The sequence below is a fragment of the Meleagris gallopavo genome, chromosome 6 (assembly GCF_905368555.1).
Source record: "Meleagris gallopavo chromosome 6, MGAL_WU_HG_1.1, whole genome shotgun sequence".
Classification (NCBI taxonomy): Eukaryota; Metazoa; Chordata; class Aves; order Galliformes; family Phasianidae; genus Meleagris; species Meleagris gallopavo.
Genome location: NC_139409.1, coordinates 22,424,386 through 22,450,355, shown reverse-complemented (window position 1 = coordinate 22,450,355; position 25,970 = coordinate 22,424,386). Strand labels below are relative to the sequence as shown.

The window sequence follows — 25,970 nt, the reverse complement described above, 5'->3', positions numbered from 1 at the left end:
ACAGGAGGATCAGAATCACCCTTACAGCCAGGGTTGGCGTTGAGGCCAGGGTTGGGGCTTGGTGGCATTTTCTGTAGAAAGGTATTAGGAAGGTACCTCTCTCTCACAAGAGTGAGCTGTTATTTGACTCTTCCAGACAAACCAGTTAAAATCCAGTGCTAATCTCCATGTCTCCCATGATTGCCAAGTTTCAGGAAACTCAGTACGTTATTCCTTGATACGTACACATTATCCTGACAGCACGCAAGTATTGTACTGAAGTGCCTTTAACCAAAATCCTGACTAGAACATCGTGACCTTGGCTCGATAGCAGAAAGCAGCACTGGGGCGGGGCCATTGGCCGCGGAGCTCCGAGCCCGAGGATGAGCGGCGGCGGCGTCCCGGCGCGTCCCGACGGCCCGGCGCTGTCTGCCCGCGGCGCCCGCATCGCCGCCGGCGTGCCGGGGCTGCTGGATGGGGGCTTCGCCCTCTACGTCGCCGACCCCTTCGACCGGGAGCGCAACCCCGAGGTGCGGGCGGCGGCCCGGGGGCTGCGGGGAAACGGTGCTCTGCCGGTGTGGTTCAGTGTCGTCTCTTCCAGGGCATCGTGAACCTGGGGACCAGCGAGAACAGGCTGTGCTTTGATTTGATAGAGGAGAGAGTAAGTGTGGCGGCCTGCCGGTTCCTTTGCTGTTTTCTAACAATTTCAAAGCTTCTGGGTAACAATTTAGCGTGGAGAAAATCGCCCGTAGGGCTGCTGACCGCGCTAACTGCTTTCACAAGGATGCACATCACACGTACTGCGTGAATGTCATGTGTGCTAAGTAACATAATGAAAATTCACCTCAGGTTGCAAACCCCAATTTGGTTTTGCTTCAGCCTCGTACACAAAGAACTGAAGGTGCTCTATTTTCGCAGACACAGCTGTGCTGCTGCAAGGGCCGTGTGCTCGGTGCCCTAACGAAGGGTCCTATGTCTGCTGGCAGAGCCAAGCTCAGACCACAGGGTGCTCCGTGTGCAGAATGCAGGCTTGGGGCAGAATTAATGCTACAACTGAGAACTTAAACTGCCACGCTCGGGGCTGGCCTCTGAAAGCAGCCTTTAAAGGAGGTTTTTTCCCACTCTGTTAATTCTAGTTTACCTGCTTGAAAACAAGATGTTCTGGCTCAGGTGCTGGCAGATTGGGACCATGTGGCCAGACCTTCTGGGAGCCATGTTGGGAGCACATTAACTCCTTGCATGCAGAGATGATTTGCACCAGTGCAACTGCTGGCACCTTTGTGGTGCTGGTTAGGGAGGACCGTGCACAAAGCCGGCGTCCAGCTCAGCTCAGGGGTCAGCAGGGCTGGCGACAGGAGGAGATTGTTATAGGAATGAACCCAAATTGGGGCCACAGTGAATATCAGACAGTTTACATAGGGACACCTGTGCCGAGGGCAGGAAAGCCACTGCTAATAGCATAGCTGCTTTCCTTCTGTAGCACATAGTGTGTTATTTCTGCTGGTTGAGAAGCTCATCAAGGTTGGCATTAACATCTGATGTCAACAATTTGGAAAGAATTGTTTGGGCTTTGATACATCTCAGCAGCGGCTGTGTGAGCAGCTGGCCTGCTTCTCCTCCATGTGGGATTGAGTGTATGATGGAGCAAAGCAATAAGTAATTCCTTCATTCTTTTCTTCCTTTGTCTTAATGCTGTTTCTAGTATCTTAAAAAAGAGAACTGCAAATCATAGAACTTTATCTAATTATTTTTTTATATTCTCCATTTCCGTATTGTTATTGAACAAATAAAACCAAAAAAGCATGGTACAGCAGAGCAGAAGATCCCAATTACTCCATGTTCTACAGTGTCTCTCTCTCATGTCTCCAGCTCACACGGCCTGACATGGACTGCCTGCAGCCCGATCTCTTCCAGTACCCTGACACGCAGGGTGCGAGGAGGTAAGAAGTTCATCTTCCCCTCTCTGTCTCCACTTGAGCTCCATGCTCATGAGTTGCAGTGTGTGGCTTTGTTTTCTTGGTGAGCCTGAAGGACGAGTGTGTTAATGGCAGCTGCTCATGGATGTGCTTTTGCTTGCCTGGCTTTTTGTTCTATTGTTTTTTCTATCCTTACAGTGCTAAAAACTGGCAAAGGATCTGGTGTCTGGCTGTGTGCAAGACATATGTGCATGGGCAGCTCTTCAGAGCTGAGGGTGGATGACTCCTGGGAGGATTCGTCCCGGACTTAGACAGGGGTGAACGGGAGCTCTGTGGGTTGCCAGGCCTGAGTACAGCTCCTGGAGAACAGTGGAGCAGCCTTCACCACGCCTGGGAGCTCGCTTGGAGCCATCATTTACCAGGTCCCACTGCTTCTGGTGCCCACATCCTGGTGCTCCCTCTAAAAACGCTCCACTTTGGCTCAAATGAGTTTCTTTATTTTCTTGCTTTCCCACTGTACAGAAATAACAGCTGAGTCACAGCCACTGCTGCTCAAGGCTGCAGATGTCTTCTGTGTGCTTTGTATCTCACAAAATGTAGCTCTCTCTGTATCTAAGGAAATTATGTTGTTTAAGCTGTAGGAAGTAAAAAATCTTCAAGGCTTTCATAACAGAATGGTGTGTTTGTTCGTTGTTTTTTTTTTTTTTTCTTTGTTTCTTTTTGTAAACTTCATTTTTCTATGCATCTTTTGTGCTTTTTCTCCTGAGAAATATGCAGTTACATTGCTGACTCTAATTCTGTATTTTAGCTTCAGAGAAGAAATTGCCAAATTTCTGACTGACTATGCCAGAGCCGCAAAAGAACTTAGACCAGAACATGTAAGAAAATTGCCTTATGTCTGCAGTTTATTTTTTCTTGAACTGATAAAAGATAAGTAAATCTGAACACAAATGGCAGCAGGATGCTGCAGGAGAGATCTATGTCAGCCCAGAGCACAGGAGCTGAGGGGAGGCCTGATGGCGGCTGCAGCTCCTCACAGGGAGCGGAGGGGCAGCGCTGAGCTCTGCTCTGTGTGACAGCGACAGGCCCGAGGGAACGGCATGGAGCTGCGTCAGGGGAGGGCAGCTGGGGTCAGGGACAGGGTCTGCACCAGAGGGCGGTGGGCATGGAACGGGCTGCCCAGGGCAGTGGGCGCAGCCCCAGGCTGCTGGAGTTCAAGGAGTGTTTGGACAGCACTCTCAGATAGGAGATCTGATTTTTGGATGGTGCTGCGTGGAGCCAAGAGTTGGATTTGATGATCCTTGTGGGTCCTTCCCAACTTGGGATGTTCTGTGATTCTATATACAGTGATGTACAGAAGAAGGTGTCAATTTTCCATTTGAAAAAGTGGTCAATGAGTGACAGTCGAGCACTTTGTATCATAGTTGTGGTAGTGTGGCTTCTTCACTCTTCTGTTTTGAATTTAAATCACAGAGGTGGTAGTATCTCAGCTAAGGAGCTTTGCTCTGATTTTTTCAGATCACTGTCATGAATGGCTGCTGTGCTGTTTTTGCCACTCTGTCAACTGTGCTGTGTGACCCTGGTGGTGAGTAAAAACCTTGAATGCTTTTTGCCTGAAAGCATTTGTTAGTGCTTCAGGGAGACCTAAGAGTTGTCTGTCAGTATCTGCAGGGTGGCTGTAAGAAAGAAGGGGACAGACTTTAGCAGGATCTGTGGTGATAGAACAAGGGGAAATGGTTTCAAACTAAAAGAGGGGAGATTTTGACTGGATATAAGGAGGAATTATGTTTTGCAATCAGGGTGGTGAGGCACTGGAACAGGCTGGAGAGGTGGTGGATGCCCCATCCCTGGAGACAGTTAAGATCACACTGGACGGGGCTCTGAGCAACCTGACGTAACTGTAGGTGTCCTTGCTCATTGCAGGAGAGTTGAACTAGATGACCTTTAAGGGCCCCTTGCAATTCAAATGATTGTATGATTCTATTTACAAATTAAAAGTGAGCATGATAGCATTGTGTCTTAATGACAGCTTGCTTTCCTTATAACTGGATGAAGCAAAGCATAGACATAGCATTTCTTTGTTCCTAGCAAAGTATCTTTGAAATAATGCCACCGATTATTTCTATAAGGTTGGAAAACATTTGAGGTATCAGCAGGCCAGCTGCTTTCTGGAACATAATCTATAAGGTTTTTGGGAGGAGCGTATAGGAAGAGGAAGAGTATAAAGATAACAAAAAGTGAACTTTGAAGAGTGATGAGAAAAAGAGATGGGAACCACATAGAGTTTGGAGAGAGCAGCACACAGAGAGAAGGTGGACTGGGGAAGGAAAGCAACCATAAGGAATTTGGGAAAAGGGAGTGGATCTGTAGCAAGAGAGGGATTTTCAGCCAAGAAGATTTCTGGAGTAGGTGTGAGTAGCATCCATGGGCACCCATCGGAGTGGGAAGGTGAGTGGGATGACTTCAGCACATGGTGATAAAGAGGCTGTGAATCAGTTTTGTTTAAAATGGTAAAGAAAATGTTTACTCAAGGCTACTCATACCCATGTCCTACTTTAATATGTTCAGATTTTTTGCATTTACAAAGCTTCAACAGAAACTCTTTTGCCTGAAGACTGACAAACTCCTTTCTCCCCTTCTTTAATAGGAGGAAAGGAAGTACACTGTCCTCTCTGAAACCCTGTCACACGGGGTATTGGCAGGGAAGCACCAACCTGGGGCTTCTCACAGAAATAAAAAAGCAGGAGGGAAAGAAGTTCCACAGTGCTGCAGGATTCCTTGCTGCAATTTAGTACTTTGGCAGCCAGGGAGAAGTACTTAAGATTTGCAGTAGTTCCTGATGAAAAATTAAGAGCACACTGACAAAATGTGAGCAAGATAGTTATTTGTCACTATTTTATTAGAATAAGTAACACAGTGGGTTGACTAGGTCCATACCCTTTTACTTATATGACTTGATACACATCTACTATTGAAAATGCTAGGGAAGAGGACTGGGTAGAATTCAGGTTGATGGACAAGTACAAAATTTTCAACTTAGTTTGAATATTGGTTTAGGCTGCAGCGAACCCTTTGAGATGAAATCGTATGGCAAATTCCTCGACTGGTAGTTCAGTTTACTAGTGTCTTAGCAAAGTGATTCCTCATGAGAAACTTCAACTTTTCTAACTTCTTCATTTTTCTAAATACTTTCAGATGGATATCTTATTCCAGCTCCTCACTATGGTGGCATAAATTCAAAAATGTGGCTATATGGTGGACTGCAGCCCGTGCATGTGCCCTTGTCCAGTGAGGTAAAGGCATGTTCATATCCTGTTCATATACTTCAGCGTATTCTTCCCTCCTTGAAGCAGTGCCATCAGAAACTGTAATTTGTTAAACTTCTTCAAGAGCCAGTATCGAGTATGTTTTTCACTGGGTGGGAGTGTTTCCTCCTTTGTTCTTGCTGATTGTTTTTCTCCTGTAGGTGACTAACGAAGAAACTCACCCTTTCCAGCTAACAGCTGAAAAATTAGAAGCTGCACTACAGAGAGCTAAAAAGCAGGTAGCAATAGCAGTGTCTTCTGATTTTCAGATTTTCCTTTTTTTAAGTCGCACATGCCCTTGGTATCAAACCATTTGTATATCTTCATCCATGCAGATATTCTGGAGTGGAAGGAGGGGAGGTGTCCAGCTCTAGCAACAGGGTTTGCATTTGTTTCTGTAATCTGGGCAATGTAGCAAAATGCAGAGAAACTCCTCACTCTGTTTTATGAATAGATCTTAATTTGTCTTTCAAGACTAAGTCTCTTGCTTGGTAATGGAACTCAAAGTATAGTAAAGAAACTGTTGTTCAGATCCTAAAAAGAGAGAATATGTTACTGTAATGATGTGTGTAGTTAATTAAAGGAACTTGTTGAATGTGCTTCTGAGGAGGGCTCTTCTGGAGCAAAGAGGACAGAATCTGCTGTACATCACTGGGAGCTTGGTGGGGTCAGGAGGTTTGGCACAGGACCTTCTTCCACTAGGATGGCTACTTGGAAAATACGTAATTTTTGCAAGATTTAGGAAATGTCATTAGATCAAAATTCTTAGCATTTTGAGTTGTTTTATTCTGATCAGGATTGTGTTAGTGGGGATATTATTTATCATATTGTTAAATATTATTTTTTTCCCTCTTTGTCTTTGGAACTGTTGTTGTTGTTGTTGTTGTTGTTGTTTTAAATGCTTGGTTTTGTGAGTGCCCACAAAACAGTGTTCACCAGCATTTTGGGATCAAATGTTTCCTATTCTTAGTGTCTTGGTATTTGTGGTCCACAAACTTCTTGGAAAACTACAAATGCACTCAGCCTTTGTGCTCTTCCTTGATAGAATCCAGCAGAGGAAGCATAGGATGAGTAGTAACACATTTTTATCAAAGATGTGGTGAGGATAGTGGTGTTACAGAAGACTAACACAGATTTGTTATGTCCTATTCTAGGATAGAAAATAAGGTTTAATAACAGATACCACAGATAGGCACAAGTAGGGTCACTTATAGTAAGGTCACATATAAAAAAGTAGGTATTTTGTATACACATGGATGTGTGTATAGCTTTTTTTTTTTAAATGTAAGACATGTCAAAGCTCTCCTATTTACCCAACTGCTTCGTCAGCACAGTGCCTATGTTTAGACACCATCTGTACATCTGTGTCATCAACCAGTGCCTCTGCCAGTCTGTGTGGGACTGAGTGTGCAGCTGCCCACCAACCCTCCTTGCTGGCCAGGGTGTGAGCACCATGCTCGTGTGACATGGACTGCCCAGACAAGGTGTGGGGTCACAGGGCACAGGTATGTGATCCTAGAGCTGAAACTGATCTCATGGATAACACTGCAAACATCTGTTAGGATACGTGCAAGGTAGTAAGCAGACTAGAAGAGCAGTTGTGAATCTGCCATCCCTCAGCAACTGCTCCTGTGAACATGAATGCCTCAGCATCTTCTGCTTAATATATGTCAGATGTCAGATACGCCAAGCACGCTTTGGGCTTAGTATTTGCATCGTTTCCCATTAATTTTTTTACTGTGTTTGGACTCAAAGGCAATAAGCTGAAAGCTCTTACTGTGAGCAAGAGCTGAACAAGAAACCATTAAATTTCAGACGCATTGCATGTGGAGGGGAAAGCACGTATTGGTGCTTCCACCTAATTTAATTTCCTGGAGTTCCTATGGAGATGCTTAGTGCAAATGATCTCCTTCAGAGAAGGCTAGGATGGAGCAGTGTGTCTGTTTTTCTAAAACTTAAATGTGCTGAAACAAAAAGTACTGATTTAAGTTTATTCCAAACATGAAAGAATAAGGTAATTCCTCATGCTGGTGCATTTAAAGTCTTAAAAGTTTCTGTTGCAGCCATTAACTGTTTGCCAATCAAATTTGTTTGGAAGTGTATCTTAGGACCACTGTTTGTCCCCCCAACATCGTGATCTTGCCTGTTGGGGTCAGTGGGTGTTTCAAATGAGCATTAACCTGATTTTCATTCACTAACAAACCTTTTGGTGTGATCTTGGCATTTCACAGGATGCATACTGAAACAAAATCTGCAGTTTAATCTGCATGCTAATATATACCAGGTATAATTCAGTGATTTCTAAAAGCCAACTTTCCATGGAAGGGAACGCTCTGCTCTTGCTGCATCCTCCAACTTCAGTTTGGTGTCACTGCTGTCTCCCACTGCTGGTTTTTCTTTTTTCAGGGCATCAGAGTGAGAGTATTAGTCCTCATCAACCCTAACAACCCCTTAGGGGACATTTACCCAGAGCAGTTACTGAAGGATTGCCTTGAGTTTGCACACAGGTTTGAGCCCTGGCACTATTTGTTTGGTATTCAGTTTTCCATTATGCAATATAGCAATGAAGAAAAATCACCTTTGTTATCTGCTGTCCTTTGTGCCTGTTCTGAGGAGGTGGCATGCAGGGACTTGAGCTTGGCTTTTGTGTAACTACCCTTTGTGCTTGGCTTTTCTGGGAGCACGAAAATAAAATGAGATCTCTCTGAGATCCAACAGTTCGTTTTGAAATGAAATACTGTTGGGATTATTTAAAAAAAAAATCTTGTGATTTCTATGTGTAAAATCGATATGGTGAATATAATAGCAGATAGGCATACTATTATGGGTACTTTGCAATGTCAGTAGTTAAGATTATATATATAAACATATATATGTGGAAATAAATTCATTTTAAGTACATTAAAATGCCTGTATTTTTTATACACAGACATGAATTGCATGTAATAATGGATGAAATCTACATGCTGTCTGTTTATGATGATACTAGCTTCACCAGTGTTCTTAGCTTAGATAGGTAAGTGTGATTTCGTAGCATGGGCTAAGATACTTAAGATATTTAATCCAAAATAGAAACTATGCCTTTTAAAAAAAAAAAAAACCTTCTGCTTAGCTAGTATAACCTGTATATTTGTAACTAATTCATATCCAGGTCTTTGCATCTGTGAGACTTGTTAATAGAAGAGATGCTTCTAGACTGACATGAACAGATCTCTTGGTTGTAGCTAATGTGCATGGCATAGTAATAGTAATCAAAAATTGACAGAGCCCCTCATCTTTCTCATTTTAATGGCCGTGAATTTCCTAAAGGTGAGCAAGTTACCTGCTACAATGAGTCTCTTTCCTGACTAGTATGCTATTGGGCACTTAGTGTCCTCTGGCAGGCAGTGGAAAGAGTAATTCTTCAACAATGCTTAAACCTATTGGTATCTGACTAATAGAACTTCTTTGTCCGAAAGTATGGTCTTAACTGCATAAACATCTCACTGATAGGAAATTTCCCAGTCCATCCAAGTATAACCAATCAGTGAGCTACCGGTTGTTGTCTCAACCACACAAGATCATAAGCTATAAATAATGCCTGAAAAAATGCTGTTGTTACTGTGAAAGTTCACACACCTTTATTAGGCTGAAGAAGGAAATTTCCAGGCTTAGCTCTATTTACACAAAGTTGCACAAAGGAGAAAATAGCATCTTCTTCAGTAGTCTACAATAGAGTATTCTGTCCAAATCATGTAAATACATGACCTGAAATGTTCACCTCTCCCTTCCCCAGCCTGAAACGCAGCAGAGTGGAGCAAAGAATTGTTCTCTGTTGAGTACAAGACCCGTTTTGCATCCCTTATGGAAATACTGCTTTTGTTCTAATATAGGTGTGAGCACTGACTATGCAGCGGGAATCTGGGAAATGTAACTGGTCTGTTACATCATACTAGAAGTCCTTTTCTGTTATTTTACTGTGCCTCCTAGAATACTGCATGCCTTTTGTTACAAGTTCTCTGAAAAAATCCATGCCACTTGAAAAGTTTATATGCTAATTTCACTGAAAATTAATTATAATTTTACATATTTAATCATTTTTGTAAGCCTGCACAACTTATTCATTTATGCAACAATTCTTCTTTTCTCATTCAGTTTACCAGATCTTGAACGCACACATTTTATGTGGGGTTTTAGCAAGGTAAGTCAAAATATTATCTTTGTGTTTTAAGATATTTCACCACAAAACTTATTTGAACTATTCTGACACAATTTGTATTACAGATAACAAACTGAGCTTCTCTTTATTTATTACTTTCTCCTTTGGCGGTCTAGAATTTATTAATTTTAGCAGTTTAATTAGGGATCTACTTAACAGAAACAGTTAATGCTTATTTATACAGTCACCGTTGCTACATTTGCTGGGGGAAATTACAGTGGAAGATTATGCATATAAGTATACTTCAAATCTGTAGCATTTTGTCTTTTCTTCTCTTGGAGGGAACAGTAAACTGATGGCTGATTGGAACAGGGGTATAATGGGGTATAATGGAGACTGCCTAGGGTATGAGCCAAGCCTGTTTCAGTTGTTGGCCTTGAAAGCAACCTTGGTAAAGCCACTGGTCTGTCTTTCATTATTCTTGCCTATAACTAAAGCACACACAATATTACTAGTTTATCTGAGAAACACGAAAGGCTTCAAAACTGAGTTAATGAAAAGCAGTGTAGAACTTTTACCAGGGTTGTGTTATTTTATGCTGCTTTGCCAGCATAATGTGCCTTCACATTCTCCTTCACCATCTCCTTCTCCCTCTGCCTCTCCTGTCTCACAGTTGTTTGGATGTTACTGATTGTTTCCTACTGTTCTTGGGACTCCATTTGGCCAAGTGTGCTCCAGAAGATAAGTTAGACGTTTCCAGTTAATGTAATGAGCAGAAATTTCCATAGCCACTTGTTTGTTCTGCAGTCCTTTCAGACTTGGGTAAATGATACCTCCAATTTGGCATGGAGAATGTTTGCAAAGATTTCATGATGGAGGTGACATAATCTTATACCTCCTGTTGCAGACAGGGATTAATTTGGTACTTTACTGAGTGGACATTATACTATCTGTTTGTGTTTGTTTGTTTGTTTGGGGATGGAGCAGTCCCTGCATTGTACATAAAATGACTCTAGAAATGGCACAGTAGGTCAGTATTTTTAACTTTGATATTACTCTATACTTATCCTAAATTTCTTGGTCTTGGTCTTTCATTCTCTGCTTGGCTAATGACTTCCTTGCTGTTAATGTAACTTCTGCTCAATGAGGAGCTAAATGCTTTTTTCATTAATATTAAGAATTCTTTCATCAATAATAATGCAAGAGATATGCTAAAATAACTACATTGATAGATGTTGGTGACTTGCAATAGTAGAATTTAGGATTTCATGTCTAAACCATATGGCTTTCTGCACAGGGACTCAGCATAAGTTGACTTTAATATGTATATGCTATTGCATGCTTATGTAGCTTTTGGAAATACTTCTGAAAAGTGACTGTTGCAGAACATGTACTTCAGTAGGCACTGATGACAATGCCGAATTTAATTTTTGTAGTTACACATCTGTTCTCAATATTTTTTTTATACTTCATCACAGAATCATGGAATCACCAACATTGGAAAAGACCTCCAATATCATCCAGTCCAACCATCCACCTATCACCAATATTTCGTACTAAACCATGTCCTTCAATACAACATCTAAATGTTTCTTGAACACCTCTAGGGACAGTGACTCCACCACATCCCTGGGAAGCCCACTCCAATGCCTGCTGTGTTATCAAATGTTTTACTGTGTTATCAAAGGTTATTTTTGCAGAGTAGGAACATTTATTTGATCAAACAGCTGATGTGGTAACATACCTTTTTTGAGATTTATTTTCCTTTACATCAGAATGATTCTAAACTTGGTGGCTTGATAAAGGACAAGCATAAAGTAAAAATTGCTCCTCTCCATCTTCTTTTTTCCTCCAAGGATTTTGGTATGAGTGGAATCAGAGTTGGGGTACTGTACACCAGAAATCATGAAATTCAGAAAGCTGTGAATCAACTAGCTGTCTTCCACAGCTGTCCTGGACCCATCCAGCATGTTCTCACTCAATTCCTTAAGGACAGAGGTTAGCCCCACTAGAAATGTTCCATTGAGCTGTTTTTTTTTTCCATTACAGGTGGAAATAAATAGAATTTTATTTGTCTTGATTTGATAGATTGGTTGGATAATGTGTTTTTTCCCACCAACAAGAAGAGACTTAAGGAAGCACAGAATCTTCTTGTGGATGGACTTGCAGACATTGGAATACCTGTGCTGAAAAGTTCAGGAGGACTCTATGTGTGGGCAGACTTCAGGAAAGTATGTAAGAGCTTCGAAATAGTGGGAATGTAGAAGCTGAAAATGTGAAAATTGCTTGTGCATGTTGTAAAGTGCTTTAATATCAGGTCATAGAAAGCCCGTTCAGTCTGTGTATTTGTTCAATCTTTAATAATAATTTATTTTCTTTTTTTAGTTCTTAAAATCACAGACATTTGAAGCTGAACTTGAACTGTGGCAGAAGCTCCTTGATAAGAAACTCCTGATTAGTCCTGGAAAAGCTTTTTATTGTTATGAACCTGGATGGTTTCGATTGGTTTTCTCTGATTCTGTAGATAAGATTTATTTATGTAAGTTGGTTTTACTTTTAATACATCGTGTAGTTGCATGCAAGCTTTGGGAAACATTAGCATTATTCAAATCTACCTATCTCCTCTTAGCTTGTGAGGGCATTATTAGCCCTTGTATGAACTGAGAAATACTAGAACGGCCCAGAGCATTGGTACTGAGCACTACTCTTAGATTATGTCAAACCTTTCAAGTTTGTGGAATTGCATCTTAAGAATTGTTTTTTTTTCTATGTTGGAAGTCACTTCTTGTTCTTGAAAATTACCCATTATCTCATATTGGTATTCCACAGCACCCCTAATCTGTATATACTTCATATGTGACATATGAAAAATTTACCCATCCTTTATGCACTTAACTACATATATTTTGAACAAATGCTATATATTATTGGCAAAAGGGATTTCTGTGAAGTAAAGGAAGTGTATGGGGTAACAAAAAAGTGTAGATTGGGTGGGAAATCTTGGGTCAACTACTTCAACTTCCTGCTGAGAGTGGGGCCAGGTGCTAAACCAGAGCTCAGAGCCTTCTTTAATCAAGTTTTGGGACTGTCTAAAAACAGATTACACAGCATCTCTGAGCAATCTGTGTCCAGTCTACCTTTCCATTCTATTTTCACCATTTTTACTGAGCTATGTTTTCCTTTGATAGGTATTGAAAGACTTCAGCAAATGCTGCATGTTGATGATGCCAAACCAGTTGTAAACAACACATCTTCTAGTGCAGACTCTTCACACAGCCCAGAAAGAGATTCTTCTGGCACACCTTCAAATACAGCACGAGATGATGCCTCCCAGCTAAAAAATATACTTGTTTTTTAAACTCATCTGTGCATTTAATGACTGATGAAATTTATCATGCTTATGTTTACTAAAGGATTACATTACTTAAGTATTTTCGGCTGTAACGTTGCGTAACAGTCTCGCTTTGCTGTGACTTCTAGTCATGCAAGCAGATCTGTTGAATGAAATTTCAAGAAATTGGACCTTTTAGACATTCTGAAGCTTGCCCTTGTTGAGTACTGCCTCCAGCTTTATTCAATTTCAAGTCTATTAAGCATCAGTGAAAGGCAAGAAGTCTTACAGATATACTTAGATGGCAGATTATAAAATTTTGAACATGCTGGTAAAAATTATGCAGATGCCTATAGGTAGCGAACTGCATATTTTAATCAGAAGACTGCAAATACTGAATCAGGTGATATTCAAGTTCTCCTAAATTTTTGTTGCTGGCTGTATATAGGAGATACTGTCAATAGTTAAAGATGTTTCAAATGCCTGTAATGCTCCAAAACAAGTAGTATAATGCAACACAGGGTTAAATCTTAAATTTTTAAGTAACTCACTATATGCATATGAGATGTGCCCATGCTCAGAATGTTGCAGCAGTTAATCCTAAGATAACGTCACTCCTGGCTTTTGCTCTCCTTCTCACTTTGTTGAGCGTCTGTTTGCTGCTCTATCAAATTACCAAGCATCCAGAAGTACAAAGGACAATCCTTAAAAAGATATTCACAGTAGCCATCATTATCCCCTCAAACATCTCCCCTCTTCTCTACAGTCCATATCTTTTCACTGGGGTTCAATTCTGACAATAAATGCATCATAATTCATTTATCAAGTGGCCTGGACCTAAGCTTTGCACTGGGACCATCTCATCAATGAGGAAAATATTTCACAGATGAGCTCAGTATGTTGTGCTCACTCTCTCTTTAATACGCTTTTACAATATCGTAAGAATTTTTTCATCCATAGAAATACTATTACATGAAAATACATTCCACAGCCGCAGTCATGTACTTTCCTTTAGGTAAAAGTGGCACTTTGCTGATAGTTGAGGGCAGCCAAAATATTTGGCTTTGTCATGTGTTCAACCAACTAATAGCAAAGTAAAGAAGAAGATCATTGCAATGGGTATGAAAAGTCCTTGTGCTGCCTCAGCATGGTCCATGGAATGCTGCATTTCCATGGGCTGACTTTGGAGCTCAGTCACTGTCCTTGTTAGATCCTTGTAAGAAGAGAGAAGAAAACAGCACTTACGTTCAGTTTCGCGTTGTGGAATTTCTGCAAATTACATTAAAAGAAAAGTACTCACCATCTGTTTTATTTGGCAAAAAATTGCTATGTAAAAGGGACAATGTAGAGAACTGTCAACGTCTGATTTACAGCAAGAGGATTCTTTTAGAAAATGATTGCAATCCCTTATTAATGATAAGAAGTCTTAACTCTTCTCCAGCGGAGACAGAGGGCTGTTCAACCCTCAGGACTGCAAAATTAGCTGTAGACAATTTGTAGACACTTGGAACCCAAAATAAAGAAAAACGTGGAAGACATGTATTCCTATCACTGCAGCCAAGAAGCAGACTGCTTCTGCAGCCCCTGTATAGAGAAATGTTTCTTGGCCATCTCACTACCAGCAGGGGCCAGAGATCACTTGTGTGCTTCAGCAGCTAAGCCAAATATTTCCTGATTCTGGCAGGTAAGAAGTGCAGCTTGCTATTTGCCTCACCCAGTTCGTTGGAGAAGGCCTAAGAAGCAGCCAGTCTGCAGGCCGCAGCTCTCAGCACTCCCATGTCACGCAGTGCGCACAGAGAGGGGGCAAACTGCAGCACCAGGGAGTGGTATTTGAGAGCTTCACCAAGAGTTTGTAGCAAAAAGCAGTGACTTACTGATGGAATAAGCAGCATTAGTGTCGTACTTACAGTAGCAAAGAACAGAATTCCAAACAGAGCGTACAAAGCCTGGAACTTCTGTGAGGAAGAGCAAAAAACTGAATCACAATCATGTAAAAATGATCAAGCTCCAGTTGAATCCAAGAAAGGCCACACAATGAAAACAACACAACAGTTTTGGAGCAGTTAACCTGAAACAGGTGTAATTCTACTTCTGTCACATGCCTAGCTATGCTTGTTCATTGGATTGGGAAGAAGCAAACTCATCAGTTTATTATATGGGATAATCTACAGGCTATTTCTACACATCAGATGACTAAAGGTTAACCTTTTCTAAAAAAATGGCTGATATACCCCAGCCAGACCAGATGGCCTCAAGTTGTGCCAGGGAAGATTCAGGTTGGATGGTAGGAAGAATTACATCTCTGAAAGAGTAATCAGGTGCTGGAATGGGCTGCCCTGGGAGGAGGTGGTGGAGTCACCGACCCTGGAGGTGTTCAGGAAACATTCACAGAATCACAGAATTGTAGGGGTTGGAAGGGACCTCTAGAGATCATCGAGACCAATCCCCCTGCCAAAGCAGGTTCCCTACACCAGGTCGCACAGGTAGGCGTCCAGGCGAGACTTGAATATCTCCAGAGAAGGAGACTCCACAACCTCCCTGGGCAGCCTGTTCCAGTGCTCCGTCACCCTCACCGTGAAGAAGTTCTTACGCACATTCGTGCGAAACTTCCTGTGCTGCAGCTTATGTCCATTTCCCCTCGTCCTGTCTCCACGTACCACTGAAAAGAGACTGGCCTCACCACTATGGCCGCCACACCTCAGATATTTATAAACCTGGATCAGGTCCCTTCTCAGTCTTCTTTTCTCAAGGCTAAACAGACCCAGTTCACTTAGCCTTTCTTCATAGGGGAGATGCTCCAGGCCCTTCACCATCTTTGTGGCCCTCCGCTGGACTCTTTCCAAGAGATCCCTGTCTTTTTTGTACTGGGGAGCCCAGAACTGGACACAGTTCTCCAGATGAGGCCTTACCAGGGCAGAGTAGAGGGGGAGGATCACCTCCCTCGACCTGCTGGACACGCTCTTCTTAATGCACCCCAGAATGCCATTGGCCTTTTTGGCCACGAGGGCACAATGCTGGCTCATGGCCAACCTGTCGTCCACCAGGACGCCCAGGTCCCTCTCTGCAGAGCTCCTCTCCAGCAGCTCATCCCCCAGCCTGTATTGGTGCATGCAATTATTCCTCCCTAGGTGTAAGACCCTACACTTGCTTTTGTTGAACCTCATCCGGTTTCTTACTGCCCAGCTCTCCAGCCTGTCCAGGTCTCGCTGAATGGCAGCACAGCCTTCAGGTGCGTCAGCCAATCCTCCCAACTTCGTATCATCAGCAAACTTGCTGAGGGTGGCCACTATCCCCTCATCAAGGTCATTGATGAAGATGTTGAACAAGACCGGACCCAGCACAGACCCCTGGGGGACACCACTGGTTACAGGTCTCCAGCCAGACTCTGCACCACCAACGACGACCCTCTGTGCTCTGCCAGTCAGCCAGTTCTCAACCCACCTCACTGTCCACTCATCTATCCCACACTTCCTCAGCTTTGTTATTAGGATGTCGTGGGAGACAGCATCAAACGCCTTTCTAAAATCAAGGTAGACTTCACCTACCGCTCTTCCCCCATCCACCCAGCGTGTGACAGCATCATAGAAGGCCACCAAGTTGGTCGAGCACGACCTCCCCTTGGTGAACCCATGCTGACTACTCCTGATAACCTCCTTTTCTCCCAGTTGTCTGGAGATGGTATCCAGCACAAGCTGTTCCATCACCTTTCCAGGGACAGAGGTGAGGCTGACAGGCCTATAATTACCCGGATCTTCCTTCTTGCCCTTTTTGAAGACCGGAGTGACATTGGCTATCCTCCAGTCTTCAGGGACCTCCCCTGTTGTCCAAGACCTCTCAAAAATGATGGAGAGTGGTTTGGCAATGACCTCCGCCAGCTCTCTCAGCACACGTGGATGCACCCCATCAGGTCCCATGGACTTGTGGACCTTAGTACTGCCTAGGCGCTCATGCACGTCCTCTTTCCTGACTAAAGGGAAGTCTCCCATTCCCCAGACCCTCTCACTAACCTCCAGAGTGTGGGATTCCTGCGGGAGAGCCTTTTCACTGAAGACGGAAGTAAAGAAGGCATTCAGTATCTCTGCCTTCTCAGCATCCCCCGTTACGAGGACCCCCCCCTCACTTAGTAAGGGGCCCACATTCTCTCTAGTTTTCCTTTTGCTATTAACATACTTGAAGAAGCCTTTTTTATTACCCTTTATCACTTTAGCCAGATTCAATTCCAGATGGGCTTTAGCCTTCCTCGTTGCATCCCTGCAGGCCCTGACTACATTCCTATATTCTTCCCAAGTGGTCAGACCCTTTTTCCACATTTCATGGACCTTCTTCTTTCCTTTGAGCTTGCGCATGAGCTCCTTGCTCATCCACAAAGGTCTCCTGCCACCTTTTCCCGATTTCTTGCTCACAGGGACGCACTGATCCTGAGCTTGGAAGAAGAGCTGTTTAAATGCTGACCAGCTCTCAGAGGCCCCCTTACCTTCTAACACCCGAGCCCACGGGATAGCTCCAAGTAGGTCCCGGAAGAGATCGAAGTTGGCTCTCCTAAAGTCCAGGGTAGCAATCCTACTTATTGCTTTGCTTCTTCCACTCAAGATCTTGAACTCCACCATCTCATGATCACTACAACCCAAGCTGCCCCCAACCTTTACTTCCTTAACAAGTCCATCCCTGTTGGTGAGAATAAGGTCCAGTAACACCCCTCCCCGCGTCGGTTCCTCCACCACCTGCATCAGAAAGTTGTCTTCAACGCACTGCAAGAACTGTCTGGACCGTGCGTGCCTGGCTATGTTGGTCATCCAGCAAATATCTGGATAATTGAAGTCCCCCATAAGCACCAGTGCCTGGGAACGTGACGCTACATCCAGTTGCATATGGAAGGCCTCATCAGCCTCCTCATCCTGATCAGGGGGCCTGTAGTACACCCCCACAACAGTGTCACCCTTACCAGCCTGCCCCTTGATTCTCACCCATAAGCTCTCCACTGCTACATCAATCTCCCCCAAGTGAATTTCAATACATTCTAGCTGCTCTCTCACATAAAGAGCAACTCCACCACCCCGCCTAGCCAGCCGATCTTTCCTAAAAAGCACATAGCCCTCCATGACAACATTCCAGTCATGCGAGCTGTCCTACCACGTCTCCGTGATCGCAATGAGATCATGACCTCGCGACCGCACGCAGAACTCCAGCTCTTCCTGTTTATTCCCCATGCTATGCGCATTAGTATATAGGCACTTAAGAGAAGCAGCATCCCTCCACCTCTTTCCAAGCCTTTGAACTCCACTGTCTCCACCCATCAAGTTCTGTATGGAGCCTCAAACTGCCCCCTCAGTCCCAGCGGTCGTCATTTTGTCCCCTTCCCCCTTCATTCAGATGTTGTACTGAGGGATGTGGTTTAGTGGGGAAATATTGGCAATAGATGGACAGTTGGACTGGATGATCTTGGAGATCACAGAGTCACCAAGGTTGGAAAAGATCTTCAAGATCATCCAGTCCAACCATCCAGCTATCACCAATAGCACTCACTAAACCATGTCCCTCAACACAAAATCCAAACATTCCTTGAACACCTCCAGGGTCAGCGACTCCACCACCTCCCTGGGCAGCCCACTCCAGTGCCTGACTACTCTTTCAGAAAAGTAGTATTTCCTAACACCCAGCCTAAATCTCTCCTGGTGCTGCTTGAAGCCATTCTCTCTAATTCTATCACTAGTTACATGAGAGAAGAGGCCAACAAGGTCTTTTCCAACCTTGGTTATTCCATGATTCTATGAAGTGGTTACAGGTGCTGCAGGACACAGACTGACTCATGTCAGTGCATCCAGCAAGCACAATCCAGTAAGGTACTTACATAGGAGTTTATAATGACACAGGCAATTGCCCCAGCAACCCACAGGATGCTCAAACTGCTTGATATGGTAAAGTTCATTAGGGGTTTCTGGGAACACAAAGAACAGTGAGGATATTTTAGCTGCAATTAGCCAGCACATCTTTGAATCAAAACAATACATACTGTGCAGGGATGTTGATTAATGAAGTAACAGCAGTGACATGCATAGACAAACCCAGAGACTACTGCTGCTGACTTGACTTAAGCTTTTGCTCCTCTTGCTGGTCTATTAATAAACTGAGTATTTCCATAAATCAGATTCTCGTTCTGCTTTTGTTAGTCTCTTAACATGACTTCCAGCTCCTGCTGCCTTCCCATTGATACTCGTCAGCATTTCTGATTTCATTTCCAAGAAACAGACAAGTGGTGATATAATCACAAGTAAAATCCCTTAAATACAGCACATTCTGTGTATAAATTCTGAATTCTCTCACTTTAAGAAGACAGAAGAGAAAAACTGTGACAGAAAGAGTGAGATTGGTCCTATGAGTGTCACAGCTTCCATACAAACTTCTCAGTTCTCTTTCTTTCTACTTTGCTAGTTTTTCAGTTGCATACAAAGCTTGCAGAAATTGAACAATTCCAGAAGTCAACACAGATATAAAACTGTCATTAATATCACAACAACTTAGACTACTTGTAGTTACCTAGAATGTTGTTAATACTTACATTTGTCTTCCGAGCAAATAAATACAGTAACAGGGTTGCAGCTGCAGTTATTCCTCCAACTAACATTACTGTCACTGACTCATAGGAGCTAGGACACAAGAGACAACCTGTTATCTCACTGTGCTCCAGTAGACGGTAAAGTAGTGAAAGAAAAATGCTGGAAGGACTTACTCTGAAATAATTCCAAGTATTGCACTTCCAATTGCTGTCTACGAAGACAAAATAAATAAATAAATCCCACTCATCACACCTCTGTCTGCCTGCACAGAGAAAATAATCCTTTTGGCAATTGTTGGAAATCAGTATTATCCAGAACATTCGCCTCACAGAATGGGAAAAAAATTCCATGATAGATATAATGCAGACAGATTTTTTTAGATGACATTTCTTGCTGAGGAGAATTTTAAATGTATCAATTGATGAGATGTGAAAGAACTTGAAGAGGAAAAATTGTGGAGTTCAGCAATAGGCTTACCACTATCAAGCTGTAAAAGGCATTCACGGAACCCATTTGGCTGGCTGCAGAGCTCAGGAGGATAAGAGCAATGCACATCCTGATTACAGAGAAAAAAACAAAACATTTTTAATGAGTGATAGTTCCAATAAAGACAGCAAATAAGTGGTAACAGTTTTAATACTGAAAGCAAAGCATTCAGATTTCCACGTGCTCATCCATCCAATAAATATTCAATGATTTTTTCCAAAGTATTTTTGTGTTATTGAAATGGAGTCTCAATTACACAGGCTGTACTGGTTGAAACAGAGCAGCTTTACATAGTTGCAAGTCAAATAAATAAACTTTTTTTCCCTCAGATATTTGTCATATATTCGTGTGGATATCAGAAAAGATTTTTTTTTTTTTTTTTTTTACCTCTAACTCACCTAAGTGAGCATCTCTGAAGATCTGCAAATTCGTATCAGAAGGCTGCACCCAGGGGAGAACACAAAGGCCTTGCTGTTAGTCACGTAATTCATGCCTAGCAGCTTTTTGGTAAGCAGTATATCAGCATGCCCAGAGGCTTTACTTTCTGCTTTTTCTAGGTCCTTTCAGCCCCTGAACATGGTGAGCAGAGATTGTTCATACAAATCATTTGAAATTTAGAATGGATACTTGGATACAGTCTGGATATAAGGAAAAGGTCCCTTACAATAAGGGTGGTGAGGCACTGGCATAAGCTGCCCAAGAGGTTGTAGATGCCCCGTCCCTGGAGGTCAGGGGTAGCTCAGGATCTGAGCATTCTGATCGAGCTGTAGGTGTCCCTGTTCACTGCAGGGGAATTGGATTAGACGATCTTTAAAAGTCCCTTCCAATTCAAACAATCCTGTGATTCTATGACCACAGCATTTACCTGAACTTGAAGCCTGGCATATCATTCTGGGTACTTACACAAAAGTGAGGAATAGCCAGTAATAGTTCCCCAGCTGGAGCCGTAGCCTGGACCTGCAAAAGACAAAGCAGGAGTTAGAGCATCCTACGAGACTGCAAAGCACATTACAGCATATCCATGGGATTGCTGGAGCTTCAGGGATAAGCTCATCCCAGCAGGTGAGCTTCCATTACATTTGGGCATAAAGCAACTTCTCCTATTTTCCATTTTTAACCACTGAGCATAATCTTGCAACAACTTGGACTTCTGAGTTTCCATCTTTTAGCTGCAGAGTCACTCCAAACCTCTGAGCAGACCCTGGAGAACGTGTGCTCTGTGAAGAGCTGAGGGATCATGGAATCATTTAAATGCATCAGGGCTGAGTTGTATTGCACAGCTGTAGAGAATCTCATTACCTGCAACTTCCCTTGTTAGCACCTAGGGAGTAGCAACCCCCAGACCCAGGCAGCCAATTAGCTTAACCACAGAGATGTTGTTGTGAGAGTGACTGAACAGAGGCTGAACTTACCAGCCTAGAAATCCCACTGCTATCATGAGATAAGTGGCTGCCAGCCCATAGACCTTCTTGCTGAAATCTGGAGAGACCACACAGACAATGTTATTTCAATCATTTCACCAATGCAACAGAACTTGAGAGTAAAACTATGCTACCCCAAGAATATGTGGTGAAAGAGTGAAATGTTCCTGCTTCGCTTGTTTGTCAAGAATTCCCCAGGGGAAGCCATCAAAAGTCCTGTGAGAGCTGTGGGATGCCAAGGGGCACTGCCAGTGGGTGGGTGTTTCACTCCACAGCTACAGCAGCAGGGTGCACTGCCACTTTCTATTTCTTTAGCAGGGCTGATGTTTAACCAACAGCTCTGTAACAGCCTCATAGGCCCCTTGTTTACTTTCACTGTATACCCAGTGCTGACTGGTCACTCAGAAATGGGCTGCTTCTATGCTGCATTTGCATTCCCCTGCACAGCCTGCAGCAGCCCCCATCTGGACACAGCCTGGGCACAGACGTCAGCCCAGCAGCGCAGGGATTTTCTCCTGACTGTGCTTTGAGGTAATGCAGACTTTAGTCTCCATCTTTACCAGGTATGTTCTACATGGAACAAAGATCACATTTATTGTGGCTGCTGATATTGTATATATAATGATTAACAAAGGGCCTTAATGGCCCTACAGTAGTGAGGCAAAAATCTGTATAAACATAATCTTGTCGTTCTGCCTGCCGTTAACTGTTCTGGATTAGAAAGATGATTGATACAACCAAGTTCAGTTTAAATCTGTTATTTACACAGATGGAATCAGTACATGTCTTAGCTACCCATACACATCTCCACAGAATTATGGATGTAACTCAGACCACTGACAACAGAACATTGCAGTCGGTGATTCTCTCGCTCTCACCCATGCAGTTTCACTTACCATCAGGGGGAAGACCTAAATTCTTTGGTTCCTTTTGGTCCCTTGAAGCTGGAGGCTGTGACCGTGGCCTGCCTCGGGGAGGCTCCCCAAGATCTATGGTATGGGAGTCTGGGCAGCCTCTGCTTCCTGCTTCTACCCTGTGCTCTTCCATTAGGGTTGCAGCTTTGCTGGAGTTCTTTGATGATGTTTGTCTGCAAACATCAGTGTCTTCACTGACAATAACAACTTCTTCTTTGGTAACAACAGCTCCATGGGGCTCGTACTTTCTGATGAACTTCTGAAGCACTTGGATGTCTGTTTAATGAAGAGTAAATATAATTGGAACCCAGCTATGGACAAAGAGGTGGCTTTCATCTGAAACGTAAAAAAATCACACAGTCCTGGGCATCAGCTCTTTATCTGACTCAGAACAGTAAACCCAAGCATCCGTTTCTTTCCATACGACAATATGGAAAGCTTCAAGAACTTCTGAAGCTTTTTTGAGGGAGAAGACAGAGGCAGTATTGCACTCAGGATTTCTTTGGGGACAAAGCTGAGTCAGAGGTTCCAGCTGCCTCCCCGCACCACGTGTGTTCATAGTCCTTGTCCCCACCTCTTTACTGAAGAGCATCACTCCCTCCCATTCAGCATCATTGATTCATTTCTTAACACAAATCATTCCCCAGGTGACACTAATAGAAATAATTTTCTATGTGAGTAATATCTGATACAGTTAACAATCCCTTTCTTTCTGATAAAGACATTCTGATAAACTCATGCCGTAAGGCAGTTTGTGGCAACGAATCTGAAATATATAAGCAGAATTTGGGAACGTCTTCTTCCTAAACCTAGATTTCAGCAGCCTGCTATGAAAGAGTGTAAAGATACTCTGACCTGTTGATCAGCAATGCTTTCCTTGAGAACATTTATCTCTCACATTACAATCTGCATACAGCATTTTCCAGTTACCTCTCCTCATAGCGTCAGAACATGGCAGAGTGAAAATGTTGCTTTGGTGGCATGCACAGGGACTACTTATTGCATCCTGATGACGCAGGTAGAATGTCAGGAGGTCTTCATTCCTTCGTTTGTGGGTGATTTGTTCTGTCCTGTTGCATCTCTTTGACTCAAACCTTTCATTCCCACTGGCCATTGCTGGTGCTGGGTTTTTTCTTCTTGGTATTTCCCACCTTCCAAAACGTCACAAAACAATGAGTGACTATTAGCTCCAAAAGGAGAACCAACTGCAGACAGCATGGTAAATGACCAAAGGAAAGCTTTCACCACTTTCCAAAGACACGTCCTTTACCAGTGAGATCTGGGTGATCTCTGTGCACCTGTCAGTGCAGCACTGGGTCTATCAGCTGGCTGCAAAGTTTGTGCACAGTATTCTGGGCACAGCCCTTTAAAAATTAAATGCACATTCAGTAGAAGATCAGCAGAGGTGGTAAACTAGAAAAACTCACCTGTGTCGATCTCTTGCTTATAACCAAGGAAGGGGCAGTAGTACGGGGTGTGCAGCAAGCATTGGGTGTTGGCTGGACAGAGTCTTTCCTTCCCTATAAGAAACCAATCACAGACTGTGGAGGAAATGGGGGTAGATCCTGCAGATAGAGTTGACCGAAACAAAACCAAAAGCAACTGCTTTGTGCCTACCTGTAAAGTCTGCAGATCTCAGCTGTGACTTGATCACTCCCTTGCTGAGATAAGCACAGGTGGCATGTTGAAAACGTATCCATATAAGGCTACAGCTTGTGACGAGTTCTGTGGGATAATTATGGGAATGTGTATTGCAAAGTCCTTCCTCTGTAGGCTCTTGTCAGGCTCAGCCTACGCGTAATGCCCTATGGCTCACCTTGAGCAAGCAGAGACCTTGAGAAGAGGATCTGCACGTTAACTTTGGTTTTTGGTGACTAACAATATCTGTCAGTTCAAGTGCTGGTTTTGAACCCTTTGCAAAACTTTGATGTAGAAACAAGGAAGGGTTGAGCTTGGAAGAAACCTCTGGAGGTCATGTGCTCCAAGCCCACTGCTGAGGAGATCTGCTGGCTTGCTGTAACCCTCCTCCTCGCTGAGCACATGGTCCTACCTTGAGAGCCCTCTGTGCTGTGTGCTCTCTCTCTACTCTCTCTCTTTCTAATCTCTATTCCCTCTTTTGCCAGCACCCAAAAGCAACGTTTTAGATCAACACAAGAAGAGCACTGTGTTATAGCTTGGCTTTTCAGAGCTGCCCACCTCCAACAATGGCCAAAAGCCAGAACATGCAGGAGACGGGTTTAAGAACTGTGCAGTCACTGTAAGATTTCCTGAAACACCCAAACAGTCCAAAGGTGAGTGTTGAGGATTTCTCACCATTGAACTGACTTTTCCAGTTCTACTGCATCTTTTTATGTAAGCAGTCATTCAACAGAACCCACATGGTGACACCACAGATGTCTACAATAACAGAATAATTTGTCAAGCTTTCTCTTGTTATCCTCTACCGATTTCCAGCATTTTGATCTTGTTCAGCAGAAAGCTGGCGTTTTCATGGGGCTGACTATCAAAGACAGGTTCTGATGTCTGAATAGTAATGCTCACTAGATGCAGAGCCTACTAAGTTGCTTTTCTTATTCCTATCTCTTTATCTATTCAGTTATTACATTTCAGTTGCAAAGTGCAGTCAGCAAGTTTTGTGATGGTCTTCAGTAGTATTTTATCACCAACCTTTGTTTTTGCAGGCCTGGAAAAGTTAATTGTTAGTTGTTGTGGTTGTTGTTGCTATTTCACTCTCCAGTCCCTGTCACAATCATTTTCAAGTATGTGAAACAGCACGTGACCAGGGAGCAGGTCCTTGCAGGACCCATCTATGGTCCTTTAGAAATAGTCTGAACTCATTTGTTTTGCTTTCTCTGAAACACTTTGTCAGGTCAGCTCTTTCTCTCTTTGGCAGTGATGGCTCTGTTTGCACAAAACAGCAGAACAACATGTGATAAGTCCCCCACAAACATGTGATAAGTCCTCCACAAAGACCTGTTCTGGCATAAATATCTCCTTAGGTTTTCAAGTGTTGAAACTCATTTGGCATCTCTGCTACAATAGCTTTATCACCTTTTACACGTAGCGTGCCTATAAACCTCACTGACTCCTGCAACAACTCTGCTCTGGCTCTTCTTGACTGTGAAGTTTGATAATTATCATGCAGCTTCCTCACTTGAACCTGAAAGCCACCATGATTTGCTTCAGAACACAGGTGGAGACCTCACATCTCTTCAGTGCTTACAGTGCAGGCATTGAATGGCACAGAGTGGAATGGTTGATCATTGTGTTGCCATTCAGTGCAACATGGGTAGGCTGGAGAAACGAGCCAACACGAACCTCGTGAAGCTCAACCAAAGGAAATGCTAAGTCTTGCCTCTGGGGAGATCCCCTACATTCCCTGTCACAGGCAGCAGGAAGCAGCAAGCTCAGGAATTCAGTTGCCTAAGCATATCACAGTGCTTTGAGCTGACTGGCTTGTAGAACAGTTTATGCTGAAAGCTCTTAACACCAGTAGTTCAGTATTTGGTATTTTTCTGCTTCAACCGCTTAAATGTTTTCATTACTCTATTGAGACTATTAGTATATAAAATCAGTCTTTATTTCCTTTTCCTGAGCAAGTGTATAATTTGAATTCAGGATTATTTTTCTTATCGGTGTTAATTGCAAAGAGTGAAAAAATGTACACAAATTGTAACAACGTACAGTTCAAATTGTATGTCAGCGTTGCCTTACTCAAGAAAAAACGATAAATTCCAATGGGAAGCAAGCAAACACAAATAACAGGCTTTAAATCTGCATTCAGCCTTGTAAGAAAGGTATCCTCATACATAAAGTTTAGCAGAAAGTTACTTAGGCCCATGGGGCTGAAAAAACTCCCTTAGAAGGTGACAGCTAAGAAAATAGCCATGTGGCTGATTGGCTTCAGTCTGAAGAAGAAAGAGTGC

General features: G+C 43.1%; 2 protein-coding genes across 4 annotated transcripts; one reads left to right on the top strand and one right to left on the bottom strand.

Annotated features, from left to right (window-relative positions):
* The first annotated feature begins 297 nt into the window (after positions 1-297).
* LOC104911466 (1-aminocyclopropane-1-carboxylate synthase-like protein 1) lies at positions 298-12,701 on the top strand. Its single transcript, XM_010712687.4, has 14 exons — positions 298-509; positions 581-640; positions 1,849-1,919; positions 2,704-2,773; positions 3,414-3,480; positions 5,091-5,188; positions 5,362-5,439; positions 7,607-7,707; positions 8,130-8,216; positions 9,335-9,380; positions 11,195-11,336; positions 11,427-11,569; positions 11,724-11,877; positions 12,527-12,701. The coding sequence occupies exons 1-14, from the start codon at positions 363-365 to the stop codon at positions 12,694-12,696; spliced, it is 1,434 nt and encodes a 477-aa protein (XP_010710989.3). The 5' UTR covers positions 298-362; the 3' UTR covers positions 12,697-12,701.
* Positions 12,524-23,812, bottom strand: LOC104911416 (uncharacterized). 3 transcript variants are annotated; one of them, XM_085227437.1, is made up of 12 exons: positions 23,662-23,812; positions 23,472-23,585; positions 22,975-23,195; positions 22,027-22,320; positions 21,122-21,188; positions 20,613-20,666; positions 19,701-19,779; positions 19,397-19,434; positions 19,226-19,313; positions 18,518-18,604; positions 14,577-14,624; positions 12,524-13,882 (listed from the first exon to the last, which is right to left on the bottom strand). In XM_085227437.1, the coding sequence occupies exons 3-12, from the start codon at positions 23,156-23,158 to the stop codon at positions 13,745-13,747; spliced, it is 1,077 nt and encodes a 358-aa protein (XP_085083563.1). In that variant the 5' UTR covers positions 23,159-23,195; positions 23,472-23,585; positions 23,662-23,812; the 3' UTR covers positions 12,524-13,744. The 3 variants fall into 3 exon arrangements, with proteins under 3 accessions (XP_085083563.1, XP_085083564.1, XP_010710877.2); XM_085227438.1 differs by having other exon boundaries at positions 23,472-23,564; positions 23,662-23,808; XM_010712575.4 differs by lacking the exon at positions 23,662-23,812 and having other exon boundaries at positions 13,742-13,938; positions 23,472-23,655.
* Between the last annotated feature and the right edge of the window lie 2,158 nt (positions 23,813-25,970).

What these genes read in the sequence shown, in the direction of transcription:
- LOC104911466 (XM_010712687.4), top strand. Translation starts at nt 363, where the DNA reads ATGAGCGGCGGCGGCGTCCCGGCGCGTCCCGACGGCCCGGCGCTGTCT. An exon ending in GACACGCAGGGTGCGAGGAG is followed by an intron (nt 1,920 to 2,703) that starts GTAAGAAGTTCA and finishes TCTGTATTTTAG; the next exon opens with CTTCAGAGAAGAAATTGCCA. An exon ending in TGTGCTGTGTGACCCTGGTG is followed by an intron (nt 3,481 to 5,090) that starts GTGAGTAAAAAC and finishes AAATACTTTCAG; the next exon opens with ATGGATATCTTATTCCAGCT.
- LOC104911416 (XM_085227437.1), bottom strand. Translation starts at nt 23,158, where the DNA reads ATGGCCAGTGGGAATGAAAGGTTTGAGTCAAAGAGATGCAACAGGACA. An exon ending in TGGCTATTCCTCACTTTTGT is followed by an intron (nt 19,780 to 20,612) that starts GTAAGTACCCAG and finishes CTCTGTAATCAG; the next exon opens with GATGTGCATTGCTCTTATCC. An exon ending in ATACTTGGAATTATTTCAGA is followed by an intron (nt 19,314 to 19,396) that starts GTAAGTCCTTCC and finishes CTTGTGTCCTAG; the next exon opens with CTCCTATGAGTCAGTGACAG.